The sequence below is a fragment of the Lissotriton helveticus genome, chromosome 10 (genome assembly GCF_964261635.1).
Source record: "Lissotriton helveticus chromosome 10, aLisHel1.1, whole genome shotgun sequence".
Classification (NCBI taxonomy): domain Eukaryota; kingdom Metazoa; phylum Chordata; class Amphibia; order Caudata; family Salamandridae; genus Lissotriton; species Lissotriton helveticus.
In genome coordinates, this window is record NC_136071.1 from 158,059,391 (window position 1) to 158,083,218 (window position 23,828).

The following is a 23,828-nucleotide window of genomic DNA, read 5'->3' on the forward strand; positions in this document are numbered from 1 at the left end:
GGAATCGCGGAAAGCTGCGTCCAGCAGTAGCGTCGGTTGGAGTCTCCAGGTGGGTATGGGGGGGTGTGGGCGTTCCCAAGCAACGGTCATGAAGTGTGGGTTGTGGTCTGAGTGAGTGCGCCCCATGTCTCATGTGTCCGTGACGAGTGGGAGAAGTTCAGCGGACACCATGAATCTGTCCAGCGGTACGTGCAGTTTGTGCACACCTGAATAATAGGAGTAAACCCGCGTGGCAGGGTTGTGCGATCGCCAAACATCATGGAGATCCCACTGCGCGAACGAGCAGTGCTTTCATGGCACCGTGCGTCGGCGCGCCAGCTAAGGGTGGGGAGGAGCAGTCTAGTGTTGCATCCAATACGCAATTATAATCGCCCCCCAGTATCCATGGGACAGCATGCCAGGTCGCCATTGTCCTAGAAAGGCGCGCAAGGAAGCCATTCTGATCAGTGTTCGGGGAATATACGGAGACCAACACCACCTGTTGCCCATCCAGCCTACCCTGGGCCACCACGTATCTGCCTTCGGGATCTATACGTGTGTCCGTTGCCGCCCAGGGGGTTCCTGGACGGATCCATAGTAAGGCGCTGCGTGCATATGAGGAGTAGTCTGTGGCATAGAGCTGCCCACGCCACCTGCGATGTAGCGCACGTGTCTCCGCCTTGTTCAAATGCGTTTCTTGGAGCAGCGCTATGTTTATCTTGTGACGTTTTAAGTAAGAGTATATCTGATACCGCCTGGTCGGTGTATGCATGCCTCTGACATTCCAGGTGCAAATCCGAATTTCAGCCATAGTCACTGTTTATGCAAGTCCCACATATGCCCTCCATGTCCAGCCCCCCAACCGAGGCCTCCCGCCAGTCCCAAGGCCCCATTTCCGCCTCTAGATCCCCTCTAGCTGCTAACACAATATGTAATAACCCCCACTGTTGCAAAAGGGTAAGGGAGAAAGGGAACATAAAAAACCAAAAAATGACAACATGATAGATAATACCAAAAGGTCGGCTGCTCAACATGCCGCCGTCCAAACACTCAAGTAAGCTTAAGTAAACTATACAGTTCTAAGGGATATGAAGTGGCTTATGTAACAATAGTCTGATCAATAATATTGTCCGTGAGTGGAGTGTCGCCCCTCCCGGGCCGTAAAAGAGGCCTTAGCTGCCTGGCAGGCCCACAAGGCCACCCGCCCAGTACACTGCAACGAAGGTCACTCGGCACCAGGAAGCGGGGGGAGAGCCCCCAAAGGGTCCCTGTCCCTGGAGAGACCAGGGCGGAGGTCTTCAGCAGGCGTGTGAGTATTGCCAAGGTGTCGGTCCGCAAGGGTAGAGGACTGGGTTGTGTGTACAATTCAAAATGTTACTCACTGTGGCTTGTCGACTCTCAGCCTTCCAGGGCAGGAAACCCCCCTGCATCAGGCAGTATTGTGGTCCGCTCACCTCAGGGCAAGCCAAAGTGAATCAGCATATCTGCACCAGTCCCGCGTCGCGGGGGAGGAAGGTTTTCTGGTCCTTCTCAGCCGAGAAGATCCGCTGTCCGAGGTGTGATATCCGGAGGATCCGCTGATTGTTGAGAGTCTGGCAGACCGTAGAGCGCTTCGTCATCACTTGGGAATATGGTCGGGCTGGTGTTTGGGGCCAAGGATGGGACCGGAGAGCTGCTGATCTCTGTGACCCTGCATAGCACATCTTGCTGTTCCTGCAGGATCAAATCTGTAGGTGGGGAGCGAGTCGGTGCCTCCCGAGTGTGGGGGGATGTAGGCGTCCTACGCCTGCGGCGCCACCTTGATCCACACGAGCGCGAGGTCGTGGCGGTCCCCTGCGCTCTCCTAGGCGCTTCAGTCACTCCTCCATCCAACCAGGCCTCGACCTCTTCCGGACTAGTGAAAAAGTGTGTTTTGTCCTGCGCTACCACCCTTAGCTTAGCGGGAAATAGTAACGAGTATTTGAGGTCTGCCTGTCGCAATCGCCTCTTCACCGCCAGAAAGGAGTGGCGTTGTCTTTGCACCTGTACGGTATAATCCGGGAAAAACATCACTGTGGCATTGTCTATCCGGATATCGCTAATCTTCCTGGATTCCCGCAGGATCGTGTCACAGTCTCTGTAGTTCAGGACGCGAAAGATTAGAGGCCTGGGGTTGGAGCCAACAGGAAGGGGCCTCATGGGCACTCGGTGTGCACGTTCCACCACAAAGTGGGGCGATAGCGCACCCTCCGGTAGCATGTCTCAGAGCCAGTTTTCAACTTGACCAGTGGGGTCCATCCCCTCCCCTTTCTCCGGTATGCCCACTAAGCGAATGTTATTTCTTCGCGCCCGTCCCTCCGCGTCTTCCGCGCGTTCCTCCAAAAACTCCACCCGGTTTAGCAGGTCCCGGATGTGCTTGTCCGCCTGGCTTACCGTGGGTTTCAGCGCTGCCACTGCCCCCTCCAGGGTCGAAGTGCGGTCTTGAAGCTTCTTGTGGTCAGCTTTGAGGTGGGTCAGGTCGATCGCCACGCTGTCGATTTTAGTCTCCAGGGTGGTGCGAGTCTGTTGTAAGGACTCCTCCAGTCGTTCCATGACCGCCAGTACACTGTCCAGTTTGGACGTCACCTGTTCAGCGTCCATTTTGGACGATGCCTTGAGTAGCTTCCCCTTCGCCGTTGTGCCACCGGTTCCGGTACGTGTCTTCACCCCTCCAGACATGGGCTAGGCGTAGCGACTGCGCTAGCGTTGTACCCCCAGGAGTAGGCCGGGCGCGCAGCGGCTTGAACCACCCTGGTGTCAGGTAGTCCTCGTGAGTTAAGTCCAGCTGTAATAGCCGCTTTGGGATAGGCACTGGGGCAGGGCAAGTGGCGAGGACCCGCTGCAGATGCGGTGGAATCTCCGCTGGCTCGCGTGACGGCTGGTGTGTGTGGCCCTTTCTGTTGCACCCGAAAAGGGGTGTGTCCTGGCATTAGTAGGCAGCAGTGCTGTTTTATGATTTTGACCGCCCGTCTCGGCACCTCCCAGAGTCCGCGATATGGGGCAAGAAGTGAGGGAGTGAAAGGGTGATCGCTTCAGTGGGGGGGGTCCCCGTCTCACCTCCAGAGGCCCTCGCGACCCTATCGCAACTGTTCTCTCCTCCGGGGCTCCTCACAGTGCGGTGCCATCCTAAGGTGGCGGGGGGGGGGGGTGGGCAGGTCCTCCCCCGTCGTTAGTGATGTCGTTGGTGTCCTGAGTCTCTGGGCCTCACTGGTCGCACGTCTCGCGCTAAATAGCGTCCCCTTGCCCAGTCGTAAGGGGAGGGGGGTGCTGCGTATAATCTTGGATGTGGCGTCCTTTGAATAGCCCTCAGATTTATTGCCCCACCATCTTGCTCCGGTGCGCCGGGCCGGTCCGCCACAGCAGTGCGGTGCCCGCGCCGCGTCCGTTGAGGGTCGGCAGTGGGGGGAGGGGGAGGGGGAGTCACCCTGTCCAGACCTCAAAGGCCTCCCTGGGTCCAGCTCTGTGCCAAGCCCTTCGCACCGCCAGGCTCAGCTCCTCGATCGGGGGCCTCAGCCGGCAGTAACGTGGGGGGGGGGCACCGCTCGCCCCCAGGTGATGTCCCGGTACCTCTGCGTACTGTTGCGGTGGTTGGTATCGCAGGCCAGGCGGATGCTTCCTCCCCGCTCAGGTAACCTCAGCGTTCGTCCTCTTCCAGGCTGGCCCTTCGAGTCGAGGCTCGGCTCAGGGTCCCAACCACTGCCAGTTCGTTGATGCCGCCAAAATCGTCACCGGCAGCCCCAGGCAAGGAAGACACATCCACGCAGCAGGGCAAGCCGCAGTGCGGCGTTCAGAGGGCTGCCCGGCCCCCCCACTCAGGATCTGCAGGCTCCGGATGGGTTCCGTGTAGGCCGCGGCGCAAGGCCCAGCAGCGCGTCTAGATCCTCGGTCTCGCGCACACAGGCACCCCAGCGGCGTCGCAACCAGGCCGGCCACTATGCTCTCCCTTGCACCGGCGCGGGCCCCGGTGTCCGGTCTTCTCCAAAATCGGCCAGTGGGCAGGTAAGCGTCGCGTGCAGGCTCGCCAACTATTTGCAGCCAAATCAGCATAATTAATCCGGAGAAAAGGCAGGGGAGCTCAGGCAGGAGCTCTACCCGGGCACGTCTTCCACCACTGCGTGTTAGCAGGAAGCCCCGAGTAGCATGCATCTCATGATTGCATATTATAAATGAGAACTACTTTCAATCATGAAATCAATTACTCGCTTATTCAGGGGTGCTGGCCCGGAAATATCTTTCTTTTAAATCAGTTCAACTTTTGACTTACCAGTGGTGGTCTCCAACTCCGGGCCTTGCTCTTCTTCACGTGGATTGGGTTTTTGCCAGCATTTTTAGAGTGAATCATTATGTTGATATCAAAATATAAACACCGCTTATTATTTTCACCCAATAATGAGAGTTTAGAATAATTTTGAAAACTTTATCCATCATTTAAACTTTAGTATTTGGTTTTAGGTTTCTTTATTCAAATTAGGAATTAGATACATTCGTTTACAGAAATATCAATAATGGCTAGCAACAATCAAGAAAAGTACAGCATGTTCCATAAAGAAAATATTAACTAAGTCCCTATTCTACTGTAGCAGATCCTAACCTACAAGAACTCATGAAGAGTACTTTTCAGAAAACAGTTAGATTTTAAGGACCAATTAATATAGGATTAGAATTTAGTTGAACTCCTCATGAAGAGAAGTTCAGGAAGATTGTCTGAGTCCCTGCTCTTAATTCAGAAGTTAGTCACAGCAGTAGATGTGATCATAAAACAATTTAGAAATCATCATCAGCAGTAGCTCACAGTAAAAAATGCAGAAAGCCTGGATAAGGGTCAGTCCCAGAGCAAATAGTCCGGACCTGTCTGGGCAGTATAAAGCTCTCATAGCGTGCTCAAAGGAAAAGTTGGTGGAAGACCTCCCTCACCTATATCTCTAAACAATCCTAACCAGTAACACATATATAAAACACAAAAAGCAAGAATCCATCCTCATCTGTATTCGGTCATATGAGTCCAATGGAGAAGGATTGTCCAATGGTCTGCTACATCTTTCTTTATTCCCACGTTAAACGTATGAAGTCGGCAAAGCGTTATCTGCAAACAGTCTACTTAGTTGCAAATATTCATATACATTAGATTCTGAGCTCCCACGACAACCCTGCAGTTCACACTATTAGCTATTCAGAACTCTACTGCATGACAATGAACTAGTCTAAAGCAGATACATTCTAGTTGTAACTTCTATGGAATTGTTATGAGCTTAACATTTTCCTGCTTACATTATTGTTTTAATTTACTGTACTCATCTTAGTGAATGTGTGTCAGCTAAAATATATCCAAATACAATGATAACATGTAGCTTAGGAAATAAATAAATGCGTTTTTGGTCAGCACATTCTACAAAGATGACAAGTCAAATGGAATCAAGCGTAAATATAAATGAGCTCTAGTCTAGCTTTACAATGTAATTACGATGGAATTGGGTGTTTACTACAAAAACAGTCACTTTTGAAAAAAAGCACATTTTCTATTTGTTCCTTTCTTTTGGCATTCTCATGTTAACATTTCCACAATTTAAGACACCTATTTAAAGTAAAATATTTCCCGCTCTCCCAGGGAGGTGGCTAAAGGGTCCAGTGTAACTGATTGGAGCATCAGGGGAGATCCTTGCAGCATTATAACCTGTGGCACAGTGGAAACTTTGCTATAGCACCATAGTAGGGTTCCAATATTAGGACTGCCCATGTACGTCATTTAGGGGTCTCCAGAAGTTACAACACCTGTGACACCTGGTGTGCCCCTTGTGACCCCTGGCCCTGCCTTGAAGACACCTAGCCTCTGAGGTACCAAAGGCAATGCCAAGAACAGAACAGAAGTTAAACTATGCTGAATTGTGCTCCGGCTGCAAACTAAGACATTCAACTCTTACCTCTGAAAAACAAATAACTATACAGTAGTGCAATGTATACTCCACTGAACAAAATTAAAAGTTGAAATAAAACATACACATTTTGAAACAAAATGTAGCAGATTTTTAATATTGTGAACACATAGAAAATGATATCTTTGAATAAAAACCGCCGCGGTGTGCTGTAGTTAGTGACAATGCCCTACAAGTGATGCTATTCAAAATGTAAACAATTCTAAGAAACAATTTATATCATGAAACTTGTTCACATTTCACTACATAAAGACATATTTGTGAACAAAACCAACAATGTTTTAAAAATCTTTTTGTGTGTCTTTCTGTAATTTTCAGTCCATTTTATGCTTAAGGTATATTTCAGGTACAGGAATACATTATTACAATTTGAGGTATAAACAATTTGGCTTCCCAGAGTTATTTTGTGTTTTAGTAGCACAAAATGTTCTTTTTTTAACAAACACAGAGTTTTTCATGCAATAAAAAATTTGTAATGCTACTATCATGTCAGAACCCTATTTAAAATGTAGGTAGTATATACAATTGATATTTATCTCAGTAATCTACTTGCATCACTAAACACATTATGTACTTAAGAGTTTTTAACTTAAGCAATGTATGTTATTGTGATGCCATCGGATTTAGGTCATGTGATATTACTTCTTGTGATGTCATTGGGTCAAATAAAGGTTATGTGATGCCACTTCCACTACCCTGGTATTTTGGTGAATTGACACCCTTGGGAATACCCTTACCTCTGTGGGGATTGACTAATATTTCCAGTGCAGGGCCATCACAAGGACAGGCCAGCTGGGGCTCTTTTGTCTGAGCCTATGCATTTTTAGGGCCTCTTGCTCCAGTACAACATTTATTTAAAACAAATTTAACATGGAAGCATGGCCTGTTTTGTGGTGATGCAGCTCTCCGGGCCCCACCACAGGGTGGAACAAAATACTTTGTTTTACCTTTCCCTTGCAAACATTTTTCAGGTCTCGGCTCTAGACAGCGCATCCGGTGTCTTAAAAAAGACATGCTGTATATACTTTGTGGGTTTTAGCCCACCAACAGGCTTTCTATTTGCTGGCTCCATTGTCACTTTCCTAATCGTTCTCCCTATTTGTTCATGGCATGCATTCGTCATGCCTCTTCATGTGTTTAGCCCTCCCCAGAGCATGGATCAACTGCTACTATCTATCCACTCCTCCCATTTAATGACTAGTTTAGGAACTTCTTTTTTCTTTGTTAAAGTGCCTTCCTCGGGAGTGGTAGTGTTTTCACTCGCTCTACGCACAGCACTGTTTCTGTAAACAGCCCTGTAAATCATGTTCTTATCTCGTTTATTGTCCTGTCCCCAAATCACTCCCCTCCCACTGTCTCCTTCTCTATCCTGCACCCCTGTGTCTGCTTGCTATGTTCTTTTAAGACTGTAGTGAAATGCTCTCCCCACTCTTCATTGCTTCTAATCTCGCCCCCCTATCACACTCCTCCTGCTGTTGCTTGCTCCCTCCCATGCCACCATAGCTGCTTGCCTTGTTCTTCACAGACCATAATGGATCAGGCCTGTAAATCATGTTCTTATTATGTTTTTCAAGTCACAGCATGTTTTTCAGTTACCAGGAGAGCATTCGCGGGGAGAGAGTGGCAAAGTCAGCAATTCCCTCCATGGTCTCCATTGGTTTGCAAGGTCTCGTGTCCGCTTAATTTCAGCTGCTCTTCACTCACTCATTCTCACCCCTTCTCACCTCTGAGATAGTTACAAAAAACAGGAACATGTCACAACAAGCTCGCTGTTTACAAATGATCAGTAAAAGGATTACTGGAAGATTAAATAAACAAAGGTATTTTCAACAGACAGCCCTTTGCCGTTGAGAAGTAGGTTTGGTAAATGTTGATGCCAGCACTCAAGTAAATTCTCATTACTCAGATTTTGAAACTGCAACCTACCAGGGCACATCAAAGAGGCACTTTAAAGGTGCACAGTGACTAAGCCCTGTGCAAACCATAATAGCAGTGGTAAAAAATAATACAATACTAGTACGCAACACTTTAAGGCTGACATATCCAAGTACTAGTTACGGTTACACGAATTGACAGAATTAATGTTATCATTTTAGAACATCCAGAGGCCAAATGAGCCTTGCCAGGATCCGGCCATGTGACACAGTGATAAGAGTACAGTGGCCTAATGAGTTGGCTTACCACTTTCTCACAATGGCCTTATCATCTAGGTGGTTATTGTAAATCTGATTTACAGACTGGAAGGGAGATATGGTTAGACCATACCATGTTTATGTCAAACCAAATAGACACAACAGTTACCCGCAAAATACCATGTAGTAGGAAGAGGTAAAAGATTTATTAAAGGATTCCTGATTTGAATCTATGTATGCAATGATCTCTGCATTTTGATGATTGTTGACCCTGCTACTTCTTGCCAGTCAGATAGCTCAGTGGATTGAATGCCTGCAGCAGGCATGTGTGTGTAACATGCAAATCACAAATATGAATTGCAATAAAGCAGACGGTACCTTCTGTTCTTGAGAGGTGAAGAAAATAAGTATCATGATTTTACTAGGTAATTTTGGTAGCACTCATTAAAGGAAATGGACATATGTCAAATTCTGTTTTGCTCTCTGTCAAATGGTAAACTTATTTTAATTTAATTTAAATTCATGTATGCCTGTGGTCAAACAAAAGAGTATTGGTGCATCAGCTGCGAGGACTTGGGTGCTGCATCTGCTTTGGGAACACTTACCACCTGCTATGTAATGCTGAAACACAGTAACATTGACAAAGTCAATAACTCTTGCATTGCTGAGGCCGATTGGCCTTGACAATTATTGTTAATGAGTGGATTAGCTCAGCACCAGGATGCTTTTTTTGCTTTTTGCCTACTTCATAAGTATATTAAATCATGAATTAAACATCAGATCCTTTTCTCGCTAGAGTTTTTACTTCGGGACCCAAAAATGCTTCTGACAATCCTTTTCCAATCTCTTTCTTACCCTAATAGCCAATGTAAATTTACTCTTAAAAAATAAATGCTCAGGCAGTGCATTTTCAGTTGGGTGCACAAAAGAAACAATCGTATTTTTCAGGGATTTTCAGAGATGAGGTTTCTTATGTAGACAATATGTTTGAAATGTAAAAAAAAAGGTTAAGAAAATCAAGATAGCTCACTCATTTATGTAAACTTAATGGTTGTGTATTGTCTGTGGGGACAAACTAGTGACTGTGCACACAATCCGTTGTTGTCAAGTTAAGAGTCTATGTAAACCATAGATATTCACACACTAGTGTGGATTGCTCAGTCTTTTGAAAATCAGCCCAAATTTGGAGTAATACTTGTATAGAAAACTTTAATTGCAAAAGCAAATACAATAAATTATGGCTATTTTAAAAAAGTGATGTGGAAATTTTATGTCTGTGTTATAAAACTTGCTTTGACCGTTAATCTATCTTAATACAAATTCTACATTACTTTTTAATTATGTGTTTAGTGTACTACTTGATTTTTTGAGACAATATGATTGAATTTGTATTAAATTGTATCTTCCACTGGAGGAATCTTAACAACTGGACAATGATAATATGCATTTTCTTGCAGGCGGTGTGGTGGCTACTTGCTGTGCTCATGATGTTACAGTGCAGACAAATCCAAGAGTTCAGCTTTGGGCCCCGAACTCTGAAGGATGCGCTTATCTCCACCAATCCAGCCTTGCAGGAGCTCTACGCGAAAGCCTTCTCTAGTGCCGACAAACTCTTCCTCTCGGAGGCCTACAACCCACAAAGGACGCTGTTCTCTACTCTTCAAATAAGGACAGCTTTTGATTGGCTCATCAGTCACCCAGACGCTCCGCAGGACTTTGAAGATTTTTATTACACTCTCCTGCAGAGAAAAAAGAACCCTTATCGAAAGCACATCTACCTTCAACCGATAGGTAATAGTATAAAGGTACCATGGAAAAAGCATCATAGTGCCTCAGAGAAGATCTGAAATGAGAGACATATCGTAAGGGGTAGATGCATCCTTTTTATAGTTGAAAAATTGCAAAGTTATCTGCATGCGCTTTACCTCCTAGGAATAGAAAGCAGTTGGTTGGTTAAGCCTAAGGTGCACAGGTATACAGGAAAAGCTGAAAGATTGATGGGCAGCACACCTTCTTTCAGTCTTTAACAGAATAATGTAATGATTAGTTGCGGACACTATTTTATTGGACTGAGCTAAAATAAAGTTTCAAAGCAGTACAATAAAGCCAAATCATTGTACAACCATGAAATTTTATTTTCAGTTAGTTCAAATAACGATATTAGTTCCCAGAGTATTTGAAGTGGGTGGCAAACTAAAATCCCTATATTGAACAGGGAAAGATGCTTGCGCAAGCTTGACCAAGTTTATATTTACTCAGGTACTGTATTTCTAGAAATAGGTTTCTGCAATGAGAAGTTTGGGTATAAATCGACTAACCTTTTTCATCATCAAGGCGTTCTTTTTAGGTTTCGCCTACTAGACAGAGTTGGTTCTGTCTGCTGCTCGATGTTTTGGTAGCTTCCAGTGGGTTTTGAGCTCTGCATTGCCTAGCATTACTTTACTCTATTGTCACTCTCATTTGCTTGTTTCTTATTTGTCAGCTTGTGTGGGCTTTTCTTCCTCGTCTTGTGTTTGCCCCTCCCTTGCAGCATTGATGCATTACTTGTGCCCTTCCAGTGCTTGTTTTCCAAGCACTACTTTTTTTTTGTTTAAGCCCTCCACGAGCGTGCATGTGTTTTCCAGCTTTCCTCCTCATGTACTTCTCTCCCCTGCTGTGTTCCTTGTTCTAGCCTCTCGCCCATGTGCTTCTCCCTGCCACTCCACATTGCTCTCTTGCACAGATTTGCTTATCTCCCACATGCATCCTCTGTGTTCCTTCTGACACCCATGAGTACCCTCCAGGTTACTTTGGTGCTCTTTCCCTCTATATTGCTTCCCCCACCTGAGCCCTATGTGTTTCTTCTTCCCCACCCATGCTTTCAGTGTTGCTTCACACCCCCCTCTCCCCTTGTTGCTTCCCCCACAGGGCCCTTCCGTGTTCCTTTCTCCTCCCAAGTTGCTCCCATCCCTTGAGATGTATTACCCCACCCGCTTTAAAAAAGTACGCTTCAAAAAAAGTGGCCCTGCCTTATTAAAGGTGTGTGCATATGAGTTACGTGTGCCAACAAAATGACGTGACCGGCCGCATCAATTTTTTTTTAAAGAAAATTCTTCAGCCATTGTGCACAGCATCAGGGATGCTGCTGTGCAGTTTGGCTAAAAACCACTGGCCAAGCTGAATAAGTCCCAAAGGCAAGACTTATTGACTTTGCCAATGCTTGTTTCTAACAAGCTTTTACGCCTTCTGGGAAAAGTGCTTCTGACCAAGGAAAGAAAGTACATTGGCAGAAAGTATATCACATGGTTGTTTCCCAAACTGGGGTCCGCAGGTCCCCAGGGGTCCGTGACACATTCCCAGGGGGTCCTTAGGCAGTAGTTTCAAAAGCACTGCAAAGTTCCTTGTATAATTAGCAGTTTCCAAGCAACAATAAAAGTGTCAAAATAACGCCAGTGATTAATGTACCTGTTGGAGAGAGTGAGAGTTTTGTCCAGAGGTAGCTTTGGCTTATCTAATGTAGCATAGAGGGTTACTATTCCTACTGCAAAGAACGTGTACCATGCATTTTAAGAAACAGTATTTTACGTGCATAGGTAGGTGTGTTACTGCTTTTGTCACAGAGATTCTTTTGTTACTGTGCAGTTCATAAGTGACAATCGTAATCTACCACAGTGACCTATAAATTGTCATCGAAGAGCTGTATGCAAACTGCATGGTACAAGTTAGTAGCTTATGTTTTTTTTCCAGTCTTTCATTATCCTCACACTGCTAAAAAGGTTTATTTGAGTGGAAATACATTTTAATGGTTAAAGTCCATGCTAACCACTGTGTTATGTTCTGAATCCAATGTGTGTGCTTCTCCTGACGAAGCACTCTTTAAAAATGCCTACCAGTATGAATGACATGTGAATCCTAAACCCTTAAAGTCCCCTTTGCCTTATGTAACATTTTCTATACACTGATTTACACGTATGAATCATGCCTCTATATGTGTGTGATGTAAAGTGCTCTGACATCCTACAATTGTATGAGAGATGCTATAAAACAAATTAAATACATGTGACAGAGGGGCTATGGAGAGATGAGAGGCACTGTTGGAGGGTGATAATAAGGGAATCTTTAAAGAACCCCAACAAAGATTGCGGTTACCTGGTGCATAGTAAGGTCATCATTTACTATTCTTTAAAAGCTAATACAAATCAATATATAATGATAAATGTGTTGTAGAACCATTGTTTCCTAAATTATCTTGGGGGGAGAGACTCCCAAAGCCCCCTTTGTGGTGGTCAGGCTCACTCACTGCACTTGGTGTGCACTGTATGGGGACTGGCCTGAAAACATTTGCCAGGGCTGCTTTGGGCTTCCAGTCTGGCCCTGGCAGGAGCCGGAGCCTTGTACTGCAAAATAAGACCAACCATTTAAATGTTAGTCACAGAGATGCAGCACCAACCTTCCCATTAAAAGTTTTCATTTTTTGCATTCAATATAAAATACTAAACTCCTTAGTAATTAGAGTATTTGTTTTGTGTGCACACGCGTTTATTTTTTTTCAAATTACTGTTTTAATGTTTGAACTTTAAATCATACAAATTGCTTGGGGGTCCCCGGCTTCTAGTGGTGACACAAGGGGGCCATCAGGAGTCAAAAGTTTGGAAACCACTGGTTTATGGTATGTCACTGTTGCAACTTAGTTCATTCTGAAAATCTGTGAATTTCAAGCGAGGCAGAAATTTGTTGCAAAAGTTAAAATAACCATCTCAATCAATTTTCCGAACTTTCTTTATGAACAGTTTGTTTATTATTGTTTGTGATGTCACAGAACACCTCACAATATTACAGCATAGCATACATTAAGTGAAATGATTTCTATGGTAACAGTATGTGGTTTTGTACACTGCCTTTTGCGGTCTCTTTTGTTGTTTTAGTGTTGAATGTCTGCCAAATGGACCATGTATGACTTTTCTTCTGAGTTATAAGATTACAGAATTCTTTTGAAGTGTCTTCACTTAAAATGTATATGTAATCTTCTGAGTTCTTACAAAATAGTACCTATGTTCTGTTTCCCATCTGTTTGGAGGGGATATTGCACATTGATATTGATTAAACTGGTAGCGTTAGAATAAATGATTAGATTTGTTTGTCGTTTTCGAGAAGGCATTTGGAAAATTATTAAGATTTTACATGCTATTGAGATTGATCTTAATTTATGATAAATTAAGACTTTTTTATCTTGAATTGTGAGCAGTCATTATTATTTGCTAGTTCTCATAATTGATGGTATATCATGTTGTCTTACAGAGTTTAATTCTTCTCTGTTGTGGTAATATGCTGAATGGTTTGTTGATGAAAAAAACAATGTATAGAAACTAATCAAACCGTTAATTCTTCTCTTTGTTATTAGGCTAGTGTTTTGTGCTACTTTCCCTTCCCACTATGTTTATTTTTGATGAGGTTTTGTGCAGTATTAAAAATGCCTGTCTGACATTTCTAAATGTATTACAAATAAAAGTTTTTTTTGTTGTTGACATTTTGTAAAGTATTAATGGACAAACGGTGTATTGTAAAACAGAATTAATCTGACATATTGTATTTTTAGCATTTTATGAGTTAGTTATTTTCCTCTTTTTGGCCAATTAAAATGCATGTTAAGTTGTCATGAAAAGAAACATTTAGATAAAAATAGAAGTTTTGTACTTATTCTCTTGAACAATTCAACATGCATTCTGATCTTCTTTTAAACAGTTAATAATTAGAAATCAGTCTTCTTATCAGTTGGCAGTAGAACACTAAAATGAGTTAATTGCTCAGGCAAAAACATACAAAATAGTCAGAGTCAAAATGTTGTACAAGGCAAAATGTGATAGTAAAATGGGGGAAAGATGTTCATAACTACCCTATTAGACGTTAGTTCATCCTGGTGGCACCAACCTATCTGTTAGAGCTATTAGTGTACAGTGGCCTCAGCATATAGTCAGCAAATATTCCTGCTCATTGATGTTTATTTAGAAGTATGAACATTTGTGTCTCTGTACATCTTATCCTCAAAATTCAGACATCCATGAGTTCATAATTTGTTGACTTGCCACCCTGAATTTTGTTTTATTAAGTGTCTATATACAAATCTATACCTTTCCTCTGAAAATTAAGTGCCATTAGACCACTCCTTGCTTCTTATTCTATGGCATTGCTTTCCAGAAAAAGACCGGGTTAGAAGAATGGATATCATACACAACTTTACTTACCCAATGATATTAGACAAAGTGAGGTTTTCCTTTCACTCAGAGGCCTCGTTTTATGAATCTTGTTGTATTTTTAGTCACTAGAGAATTAACAGCAAATTATAGAAATAAGGATCTCAAAGCTGTTAAACCATAAGTGTTTTTAAGAAATAGAAAGAATAAAAACATATTTACATTTTCAACATCTTACAATTTGATTGCTTTAGCTAAAGATTTGTCATTTTGATTACAAAAGTCTACTCCCGTTCAATTGAGCCATGTCATTTACTCCTATAAATGTATAATACTAAATGTATATTCATAACAGGAGCCATTATTTTCCCAGCTGATAATTATTGATGTACACATACCATGAGTCCAGAACATGATTCAGAAATATCACTTTCTGCATCTTTGTAGACTTCCGACAATAATTTAGCTCTCCAAAACTATGTGCTAAGCTTAGTCACTTTAATAAAAGGCCTAATTTCTAGAACGATAAGTCTGCGAAAAAAGGTGTACATTTTTCAATGGAACCTCGAAATGGGTCAAGTAGTGAAGATGTTCCCCTCTGCTTGCTCCTAAATAAGTTTCATAGGGGCCGATTCACAAACTGAATTTTGTAATATATAATGAACTACAGTAAGACTAATTACTGCAACATGCAATTCGCAAACCTGTGATTGGAATTTTCCACCTCTCCCAAATTTTCAGTGACAAGATTTCCTCACTTTCAAGTTTATGTCTTAGTAGCAAATGTGGAGGCAACACAGTGAGTGGCTGGAAAACAGGAGGGGTTTAAGGACATGTAAACAGGAGTTTAGGAACATACATGCTATAACAAACAGCCATCTACAAAAGAGTAAAACCTTTGCTATTCAGACTTTACACTTCTAAAGTTACTACAGCCCAAAAATGTAAAAAAACAGTTCTAAATTTACCCACGCCCACCCTAAGTCTAGCACTACACAACCCAACTCACAGGTATGCAACACAATCCAGTATAAAATAATGGAGGTGGTGACTTAAAATAACACTCTACATGAAATAATATTAAATAAATACAATTATTAATATTACATAAAATGTATATTAAATTAAAATCATGTTTTATGATGTAAAAAAATAATGACCTTACTAAAAAATATTTACATAAAACGTGTAATAAGCATTTAAAATGACTTTAAACTAATTGTAAACAACTTTTTAAAGAATGTACTAAATATTGATCATATGTGAAAATGATAGCAGGTGTGGGATTTGAAAAAATATTTTAAAAATAGTATTTATAAATTGAATATAAATATTTCCTTATTTAATATTTAATAAACATTTGATGAGTTAATGTGCTGTAACATTTTACTTTGTGTTAATAATAATCATTATAAATTAATTTACAATTTTTTTTTACCTTGAGATACTTTTAATATCTTTGTGAAAAAAACCAATAAATTGAATTGATTCAATTTGAATAAACGGTGTCACTTTTCTCTATACTTTACTAGTGGGAATGCTCTGCCCCGGTGATGGAGCTCTCCACCTACGTAACAAAAGTTACTAGTAGTAACTTTACATTTGTAACTTCAGTGTAAGATGTGACAGGTAAGACTACACTTAGGTGTAAAACTATAGTCGGAAATGGTGAATTGCAAATAAAGTGTAGTCCTACATTTACAGTAGAAAATGGTGATTAGCATAAAAGTGTAGATTTATACCCAAGTTTCAAGAGCAAGTTTACATATGAGTACATCTTAATGTGTAACTACCTTTAAGAATAGGGCACTTAGTGTGGCGGAGTAGGTGAGTTATTGATGAGGAGGGGGTAGAAGAGAACAATGGATCGAACAAGACAGTGATGAGAAGGGGTTGTATGCAACAAGGGTAACAACCACCCTCCAGGTCATTACGAACACCATATGCAATATGAAATTTCACCTACTAATCATTGTACTCAGGTCTGTTGGTCTAATGAGTTAAAGTGGAGCAAAGTAACACTACACCACCCAGAATTTATTAGGTTATCGCATGAAGGTCCAGGACTGGAGTTAAGGCAGATAATGACTTGGAGGGAGGTGGAACATTGATTAAATAGAGAGTTGGGCAGTAACTGGTAGTGAGTGGATGGAAATGCAATATACCTGTGTCCCTGGCAATGACAAGAAGGGAACTGAAATGGTGATGCAGGTGGAAGCAGTTCTGAGTTGGGCAGAACGTTTATCGTATAAGGTCTGAGGCAAGATATATTCAGGACCATGATGGGCATATATGTGGAGCATGGCCGGATACTAACAAGGGGAAGTTTGGAGAGATGCAAGGCATTTCCCATCCTCTTTCCCCCATGTGCACTCCTAAGAACGTTCTTGGTGTGTTTACAGAGAGAAGAGCCCTGAAATATCATTTGTAGATGACCATATATGTTTACAGATTAACTGCTTGAAAACTGAAATATAAAAGATATGGAAAAAGCATGAAATTGCCTCTTTGATCCAACTTTTTGCTCAGTCATTACAATGGCGAGAGGAGAGGAGTTGGCCTAACGGCTAGGGCGCTCGACCTCGAATCTGGGTAACTGGGTTCAAGTCTCAGCAACAATGCTGAACATCCTGTGATTCTGGGCAAATCACTTAATCTCCCCATGTGTCCTCATGTAACGCAACTGGTGTTATGTAAAGCGCTCTGATACCCAATACCTTCAGGTCAGGTTCGCTCTATATAAAACTCTGTAAAACAAATGGCACATATAAATGCATGTAACACAGTTTTGGCTAATTCTGGTACTTCTGCTTTCAGATCTGGATGAAGGGTCAGCTTCCATCTCACTACTGGACTCTCTCAGAAGCTGTGTTGAGTCTTTCTTCCTGGGGCTGTGTGTGAAGTGCCTGCCCTCTGTTCCTATCTCTTCCCTTAACTGTCACTCGCGACACAACCAGGGGTCAGGGAAATTACAGATCCATGCAGGTGAGGTGAATAACAATTCAAATGACTTCTGATTTGTTTGGGGGTGGCCACTAAAGAGTCTACTGTTTATCAGCCAATGCAGTTGTACTGATTTTAACATCCGGAGAGTGGTGCAAAGTATGAGTGAATCTTGCTGAGATGCAAACCGGTGTCCAGAAAAATAGACACAGGACTGAGGGGTAGCCTCTCAACCCTTTGGACTATCTATCCACCTTATGTAAGAGCACATTCTTGTTTAGTCCATTTTCTCGAAAAATATATTGTCTAAGTAATATATTAATTGCTGAGTGGCAGATGCCTTACTTCAGAGCACTGGATGCAAAAACATAACTTTGGAAAAAGAAAGAAAAGTACAATGAAATAATAAAATTGGGGTAATTTATCAAAGTGTCTCTGATTGATCAAATGGCAGTGATAACCACAGATACGTTCAGGATAGCATGACCCATATTTCTGAAGAAGTGAGCAATGAAATAATGTTCACAGGGGGGGATATTATTTGTTCTGGAGTTTTTTCTGGACTGCTTTTCTCATCATGCGTGAGCTCCCTCTGAATATTTTGTGTGTCTTTCACCTCTCTGGGAGAAGATGTGTTTACTAGAAGTGACAAGGGGCTGTGGCTAGACACATTTATGACGTTTCTTTTGCCAGTAACATTGGGAACAATTAAATAAATGTTTAAGAGGAAAGTTTGAGGTTCTTCCCTTAGGAATTCATGGAAAGAGATGTGAAAAATGTGTAACTGATGGGCCACTATTGTCGTTTAAACAGGGTTTAAAGACAAGGTGGTATCCTGAAAAACATGTATGTACATTCATGCATTTATGTCTGTGTATGTGATATTGAATATTTGATGGGCAAGTGGTAATTCTGGAGTGTTGGATAGTGACAGGTGGAGGCTGTCCTGCAATATTTGATACTGACATCTGTAGGAAAATGTGGGGCAAGAAGACATACTCCTTCAACTCCCAGTGGTGTGATGGTTATTTTATTGAATAAACATAATTGAAGCTCCTACTGGCATATACATCTCTTTTCATTGGCAATCTGGCTGGCACATTGACACACATCCATTTCACACCTCCTTTGTGACCTGCATGCATAAACGTTTCATGAATCTTTGTGGACATTCCACACATTGATTGCTTGCTTTGCCACTTGCAGGACCCATCTACAAGTACCGGTGCTAGTTGTTTTTTAGGTATCACCTAAGACAGTGCATGCGTTGTTGCTTGCGATACATTGTATTGAGATTTTATGCAGTGTGGTACAATAGGTGTTATCATCAAACACATATGCCAACAGTAGTATTGCCAGTATGGTATAGCATGACTCAGTACATGCAAACATTTGTACATGATGCCATGGCAGTACAGATTTAAGGAACAGAACATAGTAGGCCATCCAATACAGCCCCAATGGGGGGCTTCTATAATCCACAAGCTTCCTAGTGATGGAGCACCGTGGCCTTGGCCCTGCCACATTCGATGGTCGCCAGTTGCCAGTTTTTCGCGATTGGGAGGGCCTGGCCTTCCAGTGCATTGCCATCATAAGTGGTGTCTTTAACAATGCTCGATCAATGAAGCGGGTAGAGGCGCCACCAGCTTTCTGGTGCTTATACAGGCTAGTAGGCTGATGGTCACATTGTTCAGGTCAATGTGACCTGTGGCTCTGGCGAGGACATCCGTCACGTCTTTCCAGCGGAGGAGGACGATGGTGGAATCCAAAAACATATGTAACATGCTGCCTCAGTAGCATAGCAGTGTGGACTGTCGGTGAAAACGCAGGGTAGATTATATGTAGTTTGGCCAGGGTAAGGTATGCTCTGTGGAGAAAGTTATGCTTTATATTTTCAAAGCAGGTATAGCAGCAAACCTTTCGTGGGCATGCTATTATTGTATCTTATTCCTTTTGGGCTAGTTCACGACTGATGTCTTGCTCCCAGGCTTGCCATTGCATCTCTAGGGGATCCTGAGTTTTATGTGAATTGGCCCTAGCAAGCCAGGTGACTAGTCGGCGGCAAGCGCCCATTGTCTAAAATGTATGTGTTAGCGGGTGTGGATCAGACTCTGTGTCCACTCTGCGCCACAGTCGCCCCCGATCTCCCGTTAGTTGTCTATACGCCAAGAATTGGCCCACCGGGGGATCTGGGTGCTTCAATTGATCAAATGGGCTGAGGGCCCCATCATGGAACAGCTCCTCTTGGATGTCCACCCCCACTACTTCCCAGAGTTCCACACCCCGGGCCTTTTTCTGCCCGGGATGCTTTATAGAGCGCAAGGTGATCTCCCGAGAATATTGTGGCATGTCCAGCATGACCCGTGGTGCCCTTATAATGCTCATGTGACACTCTCAGTCCACTAGTGGAAGAGGGTAACACCGAATTGAGAAGTAAGAGTCCTCGGATGAGTTGAAGCGCCCAGTCCTCAGCTCTCAGGCCTATCTCTGCCAAATGGTGTCCTGCCAGTCAGCAGGTGGGCAGTAATGCGCCGCCAGATAGTAATACTCAAACACCAGAGCGCCCAAGCCCCCTCGCTCTGTCAGAAGCTGCAATTTTTAAGGCTACTCTGTGTCTCCCCTAATTTCATATGAGACTACAGAGCATTGCATTCAGTAACCTGAATGTGCTTCAGGAAAAGCTCACTGGCATGTTAGTTAAGTAGTACAGGAGTCTCGGGTGCATCACCATTTTAGATAGACACTTGCCCCTGCATTGTGAGAGGGATTGAGCACCAAAAGATAATTGGGGGCCGGAGGAAGGAGACTGCCTTCATGAGGTTTCCATCGAGTAATTCTTGGGGTGAATGGTATATATTAATGCCCAAATATTGGAAAGTGCGAGGTTCCCAGTGGAAGGCGTGGGTGTCTACTTCAGTATACTGTGTGGGGCAGTCCGGGTCGAGCGGGAATAGGCAATTTGACTCCCAGCCCTGAGGCAGACCTGAAGGGGTCCAGTATTTGTGCAATGTCATCTTTACCCTCGCTGATATACTTAGCATAGGCCAGGACGTCATCAGCATAAAGGGAGACAGAATGACCGTGCCTCAAAAGGGTATACTCCATGTGTGGTCTGGCTGGCAGAGCCACTGCGCCAGCAGCTCCATCGCCAGTGCGAAAAGCAGGGAAAGAAAGAGGGCACCCTGACGTATGCCCCTGCCAACTGGAAAGGGGCTGATATTCTGCTCCCTATCTTAACCTTCACTGTGGGGTTTGTGTATAGGAGATTGATCATGTCCTGCAACCTGCCCCTTAAGCCCATTGTGTTCAATGCCGCAAACATGCAGTCCAAATCTATGGTGTCAAAGGCTTTTTCTAGGTCCAAAACCAAACAGGCAGCATGTGACCAATGATACAGGGTCTCCTCCAATATTCTATGCATTCCTACTGATATTGAGAGTCATATATCTACCCAGTATAAACCCATTTTGGTCCGGGTCAGCATGTGGTCTAGTAACCATGTCGCTATAACTTGCTTAGAATCTTGAAATCGCTGCCCAGTATGGACAATGGTCTGTATGAAACTATCTCAAGAGGGTTGCATCCCAGCTTCAGGGGCCATACAAGCAGTGCTTCTCGTAGAGTTGGGGGTAGGCTCCCAACAGTGCGGATGGCTGTGTATAGCTTAGATCCTGCCCATTAGTTTCCATTGGTTGGCTTCATCATCACTCTCATTTCCTTGTTTCTCATTGGTTAGCGCGTTCCAGTTTCACTTTATCTGTGTGTTTTTTTCCCTTTCATGGAGCATGTACCAACAACTGCTTCATGTTGGCGGCTAGTGTCTTTCCACTGGTGGTACACTTCTAGAAGTACTTTTCTTTAAATTTAATCGGTGGCATTCTGGAAAGTGCATGTGTTTGAAGGCTGTTTCACCTCCTCCTTCTCCAGTTCCACTCCTTGTTGTTGCTTTCCCTTCCCCTGCCAGCATTGTTGCTCAGTCGTCATTTCTTGTCCCATCCACCTCCCCCATTGTTGCTTGATCTAGTTCACCCTTTAACCTCCCCACTCACACTCTATTGTTGTTTGCCCAGTCATCATTCCACCTCCTGCACTGGAGCCATGTCTCCTTGCTTGCCCTGTTCCCTCCCGCATTTTTGCTTGAGCTGTTCCCTGCGACCCACTTCCATCAGTCCCCTTGCCCACCTCCCCATCATTGCTTGCCCCATCCATATTCCTCCTCACCTCCCCTTTGTTGGTCCGTCTCCACACCCTGTCCCCCGTTATTGCTTGCGCCTGCCCAGATCTGGCCACTTCATAGCTCTTTTTTTCCTAAGCATTGGTAAAGGCAATAGGACTTGTCTATGGGAGTGCTACGACACTGTTTGTGTTGACCGCGCTGCAGCGTTTTTTTGTTTACTTTTAGTCATGCTGTACAACATCCACGCTGCTGTACAACATGGGTAGACCCATTGGCTTTGCTAAGGCTTGTCTTAATACTTTATTCATTGCCTGTCTTCAGCTTCTTTAGGCCCATAGATTGCTATATTGCCTTCCTGCGTCCTCCCACATAACAATGTAGCAGCTGTACTGACAGTGTTTTGCAGTCCTTGCTGGTGGAATGCCCAAGGGCAGGACCTAACTACTGCCATGCTCAGGTAGTACACTTGCCTTTCTTCAGATGCCTAGAGCGTGACGACCTTATTGTGTGTGACTCTCTGGTGCTTTGGCAATTCATGCTTTGTCCTACAAATATCTGAAGTTTAAGGCTTCTCGGGCGGCTACTCGGGTCATGAGCATAGACCATAAAAGGATAAAGAATTGAATAGAGATGAGCTAACTGTACGTGACCCCCCCCCCCCCCCACCCCCCCCATGAGCTTAGCTGCCATACTTTGGGATATCATTTTGGAGGACATAAAGTAGTATTGTTGTAGAGTTTAGCATCTAGAATTGGGCCTAAAACATCTCAAATGTGAATAAAATGAGCATTTTCAGGGAGTATTCATATACAGTTATAACACACAGAAAGGGCTGAGCTTTCGTCGCACTTTTCCTAATAGGGAGTTGGACATTTCAGGGCAAATTCACAATGACATGTAAAAGAACATAAAGGACAGAAGAAATGTAAAGGACTGGGGTACTCCTTCCCGTACTGATAAATGCTTTTGTAAATCAGGCCCTGTTGAAGTGGTGGCTGCTATCTAATGCCAGTGGGGGGACGGGTTGCGTGGGGGGGGGGAGGATTTTTTAAAAATGAATTACCTTTGTGCTGGCGCCGCCGACTCTCGGTCCTCTTCGCCCACTTCGCCCGCTTCCAGGGCAGGAACAGGATACACCTAGGCTCCCCATAACAATCACAATTCTGTAATGCAGCCTTGTGATTGGTCTGAACTCCGTTGTTTGGCGCTCAGGCAGGCAGTGGGAGCCTGAGCATGTTCTCCACCCAGGCTGTAATGCCGCCTGGATAGAGAACACGCAAAGGGCATGTAACGGTTTGGCCGGCTCAAGACGGCCTGCCCAAGCATCATGCACACTTGGAGTGGGCAAACCACACCTCCCCTGATAAGCTGTATGCTAAAGACCAGCCTAGAACATGGCCTTATCCTTTGGGAAGTGCATGAAAACTGTATAAAGAAACCCTTAATCTTCAATCCCACTCACTCAATAAGAGCCCAGTCTCAGTAACTTAGGGTAGAGCTCAAGTAGAGTGATGCAGCTGTGATGCTCTTGTTTTAGAGTCCAGTCACTACGATGAGTATCTACCAGATCTGACCGGGTGTCCTGAGAGCCTAAGGCTCAGTATCTTGGATGGGTAGTGGCTGCCCTGCATGGACTGGCTTGCTGGAGCAATATGAGGCAGATTGTAGTTTAGCAACAGTAACCCATGTGGCAGACACTGCAGAGGCATGGAGCACACTGGAGATTGTTCCTAACCATTTCTTCAGCCATGCGATGTGCCTCTTGAAGGTTCTCAAATTATGACTGTGTTTTTCCTAGACCCTAATCTCCCTGCCCATTTGTGCTTAGTAGCAAGGATGCCCTTAGTTGCTTGACAGAGGCTTTCCTTCATGCTTCCAACCTTCCTGGTTTTTGTAGCATTAATTATATATGTATGTGGTTGTGTTTGTATAGCACAAACCAAGTTGAAAGGCAGTGGAGCGCTCTGCAGGGTTAATCGCAAAGATACAGTCAGTGTGTGACTGGAGGGTTTACTTGCTACTAAGAGTGGACATGGCCCCTTTCTTCATTGTTATGTGGTGTTTGTTAAACAGACTGTTTCCTAAATTGGAAAAAGCACATAAAATGGTTACTTCTAGGTAATAAGAAAACGTTTTTAGAAATAAGATACAATCAATGTATTCTTGATCAACCCAAAGTAAAAAACAGTGTTTTAGTGCTTATAAGAGGCAATTAATGAAAATCTATTGGGCACAAGTCAGCCCTTATCCAAAAAGCTGAGTCTGTACAACATGAAAGTGGAATTATGATTTTATCATAAGCAGTGCTTAATTTGAGCCGGTGGTTCCGGTGTTTGACACAGGCACATAATTGTCGACATTGGCTCTTATGACAGCAGGCCACATGGTGGCGCTGTTTGTCTTATTTTTTTGAGGAGTACAACACCTGTTGTTTAATAATTAAATATACATTAAAATCACTATTACCTGCCACCCAAAG

General features: G+C 43.6%; 1 protein-coding gene across 2 annotated transcripts in view; it reads left to right on the forward strand.

Moving 5' to 3' along the window:
• The first annotated feature begins 9,221 nt into the window (after positions 1-9,221).
• Positions 9,222-23,828, forward strand: part of AMZ1 (archaelysin family metallopeptidase 1) — an 86,500-nt gene continuing 71,893 nt past the window's right edge. For both annotated transcript variants that reach the window (XM_078664199.1, XM_078664200.1), the window contains exons 1-2: positions 9,222-9,850; positions 17,047-17,214. In XM_078664199.1, coding sequence (XP_078520325.1) covers positions 9,436-9,850; positions 17,047-17,214 — 583 coding nt within the window. In that variant the 5' untranslated portion in view covers positions 9,222-9,435. The remainder of the gene's footprint in view (positions 9,851-17,046; positions 17,215-23,828) is intronic.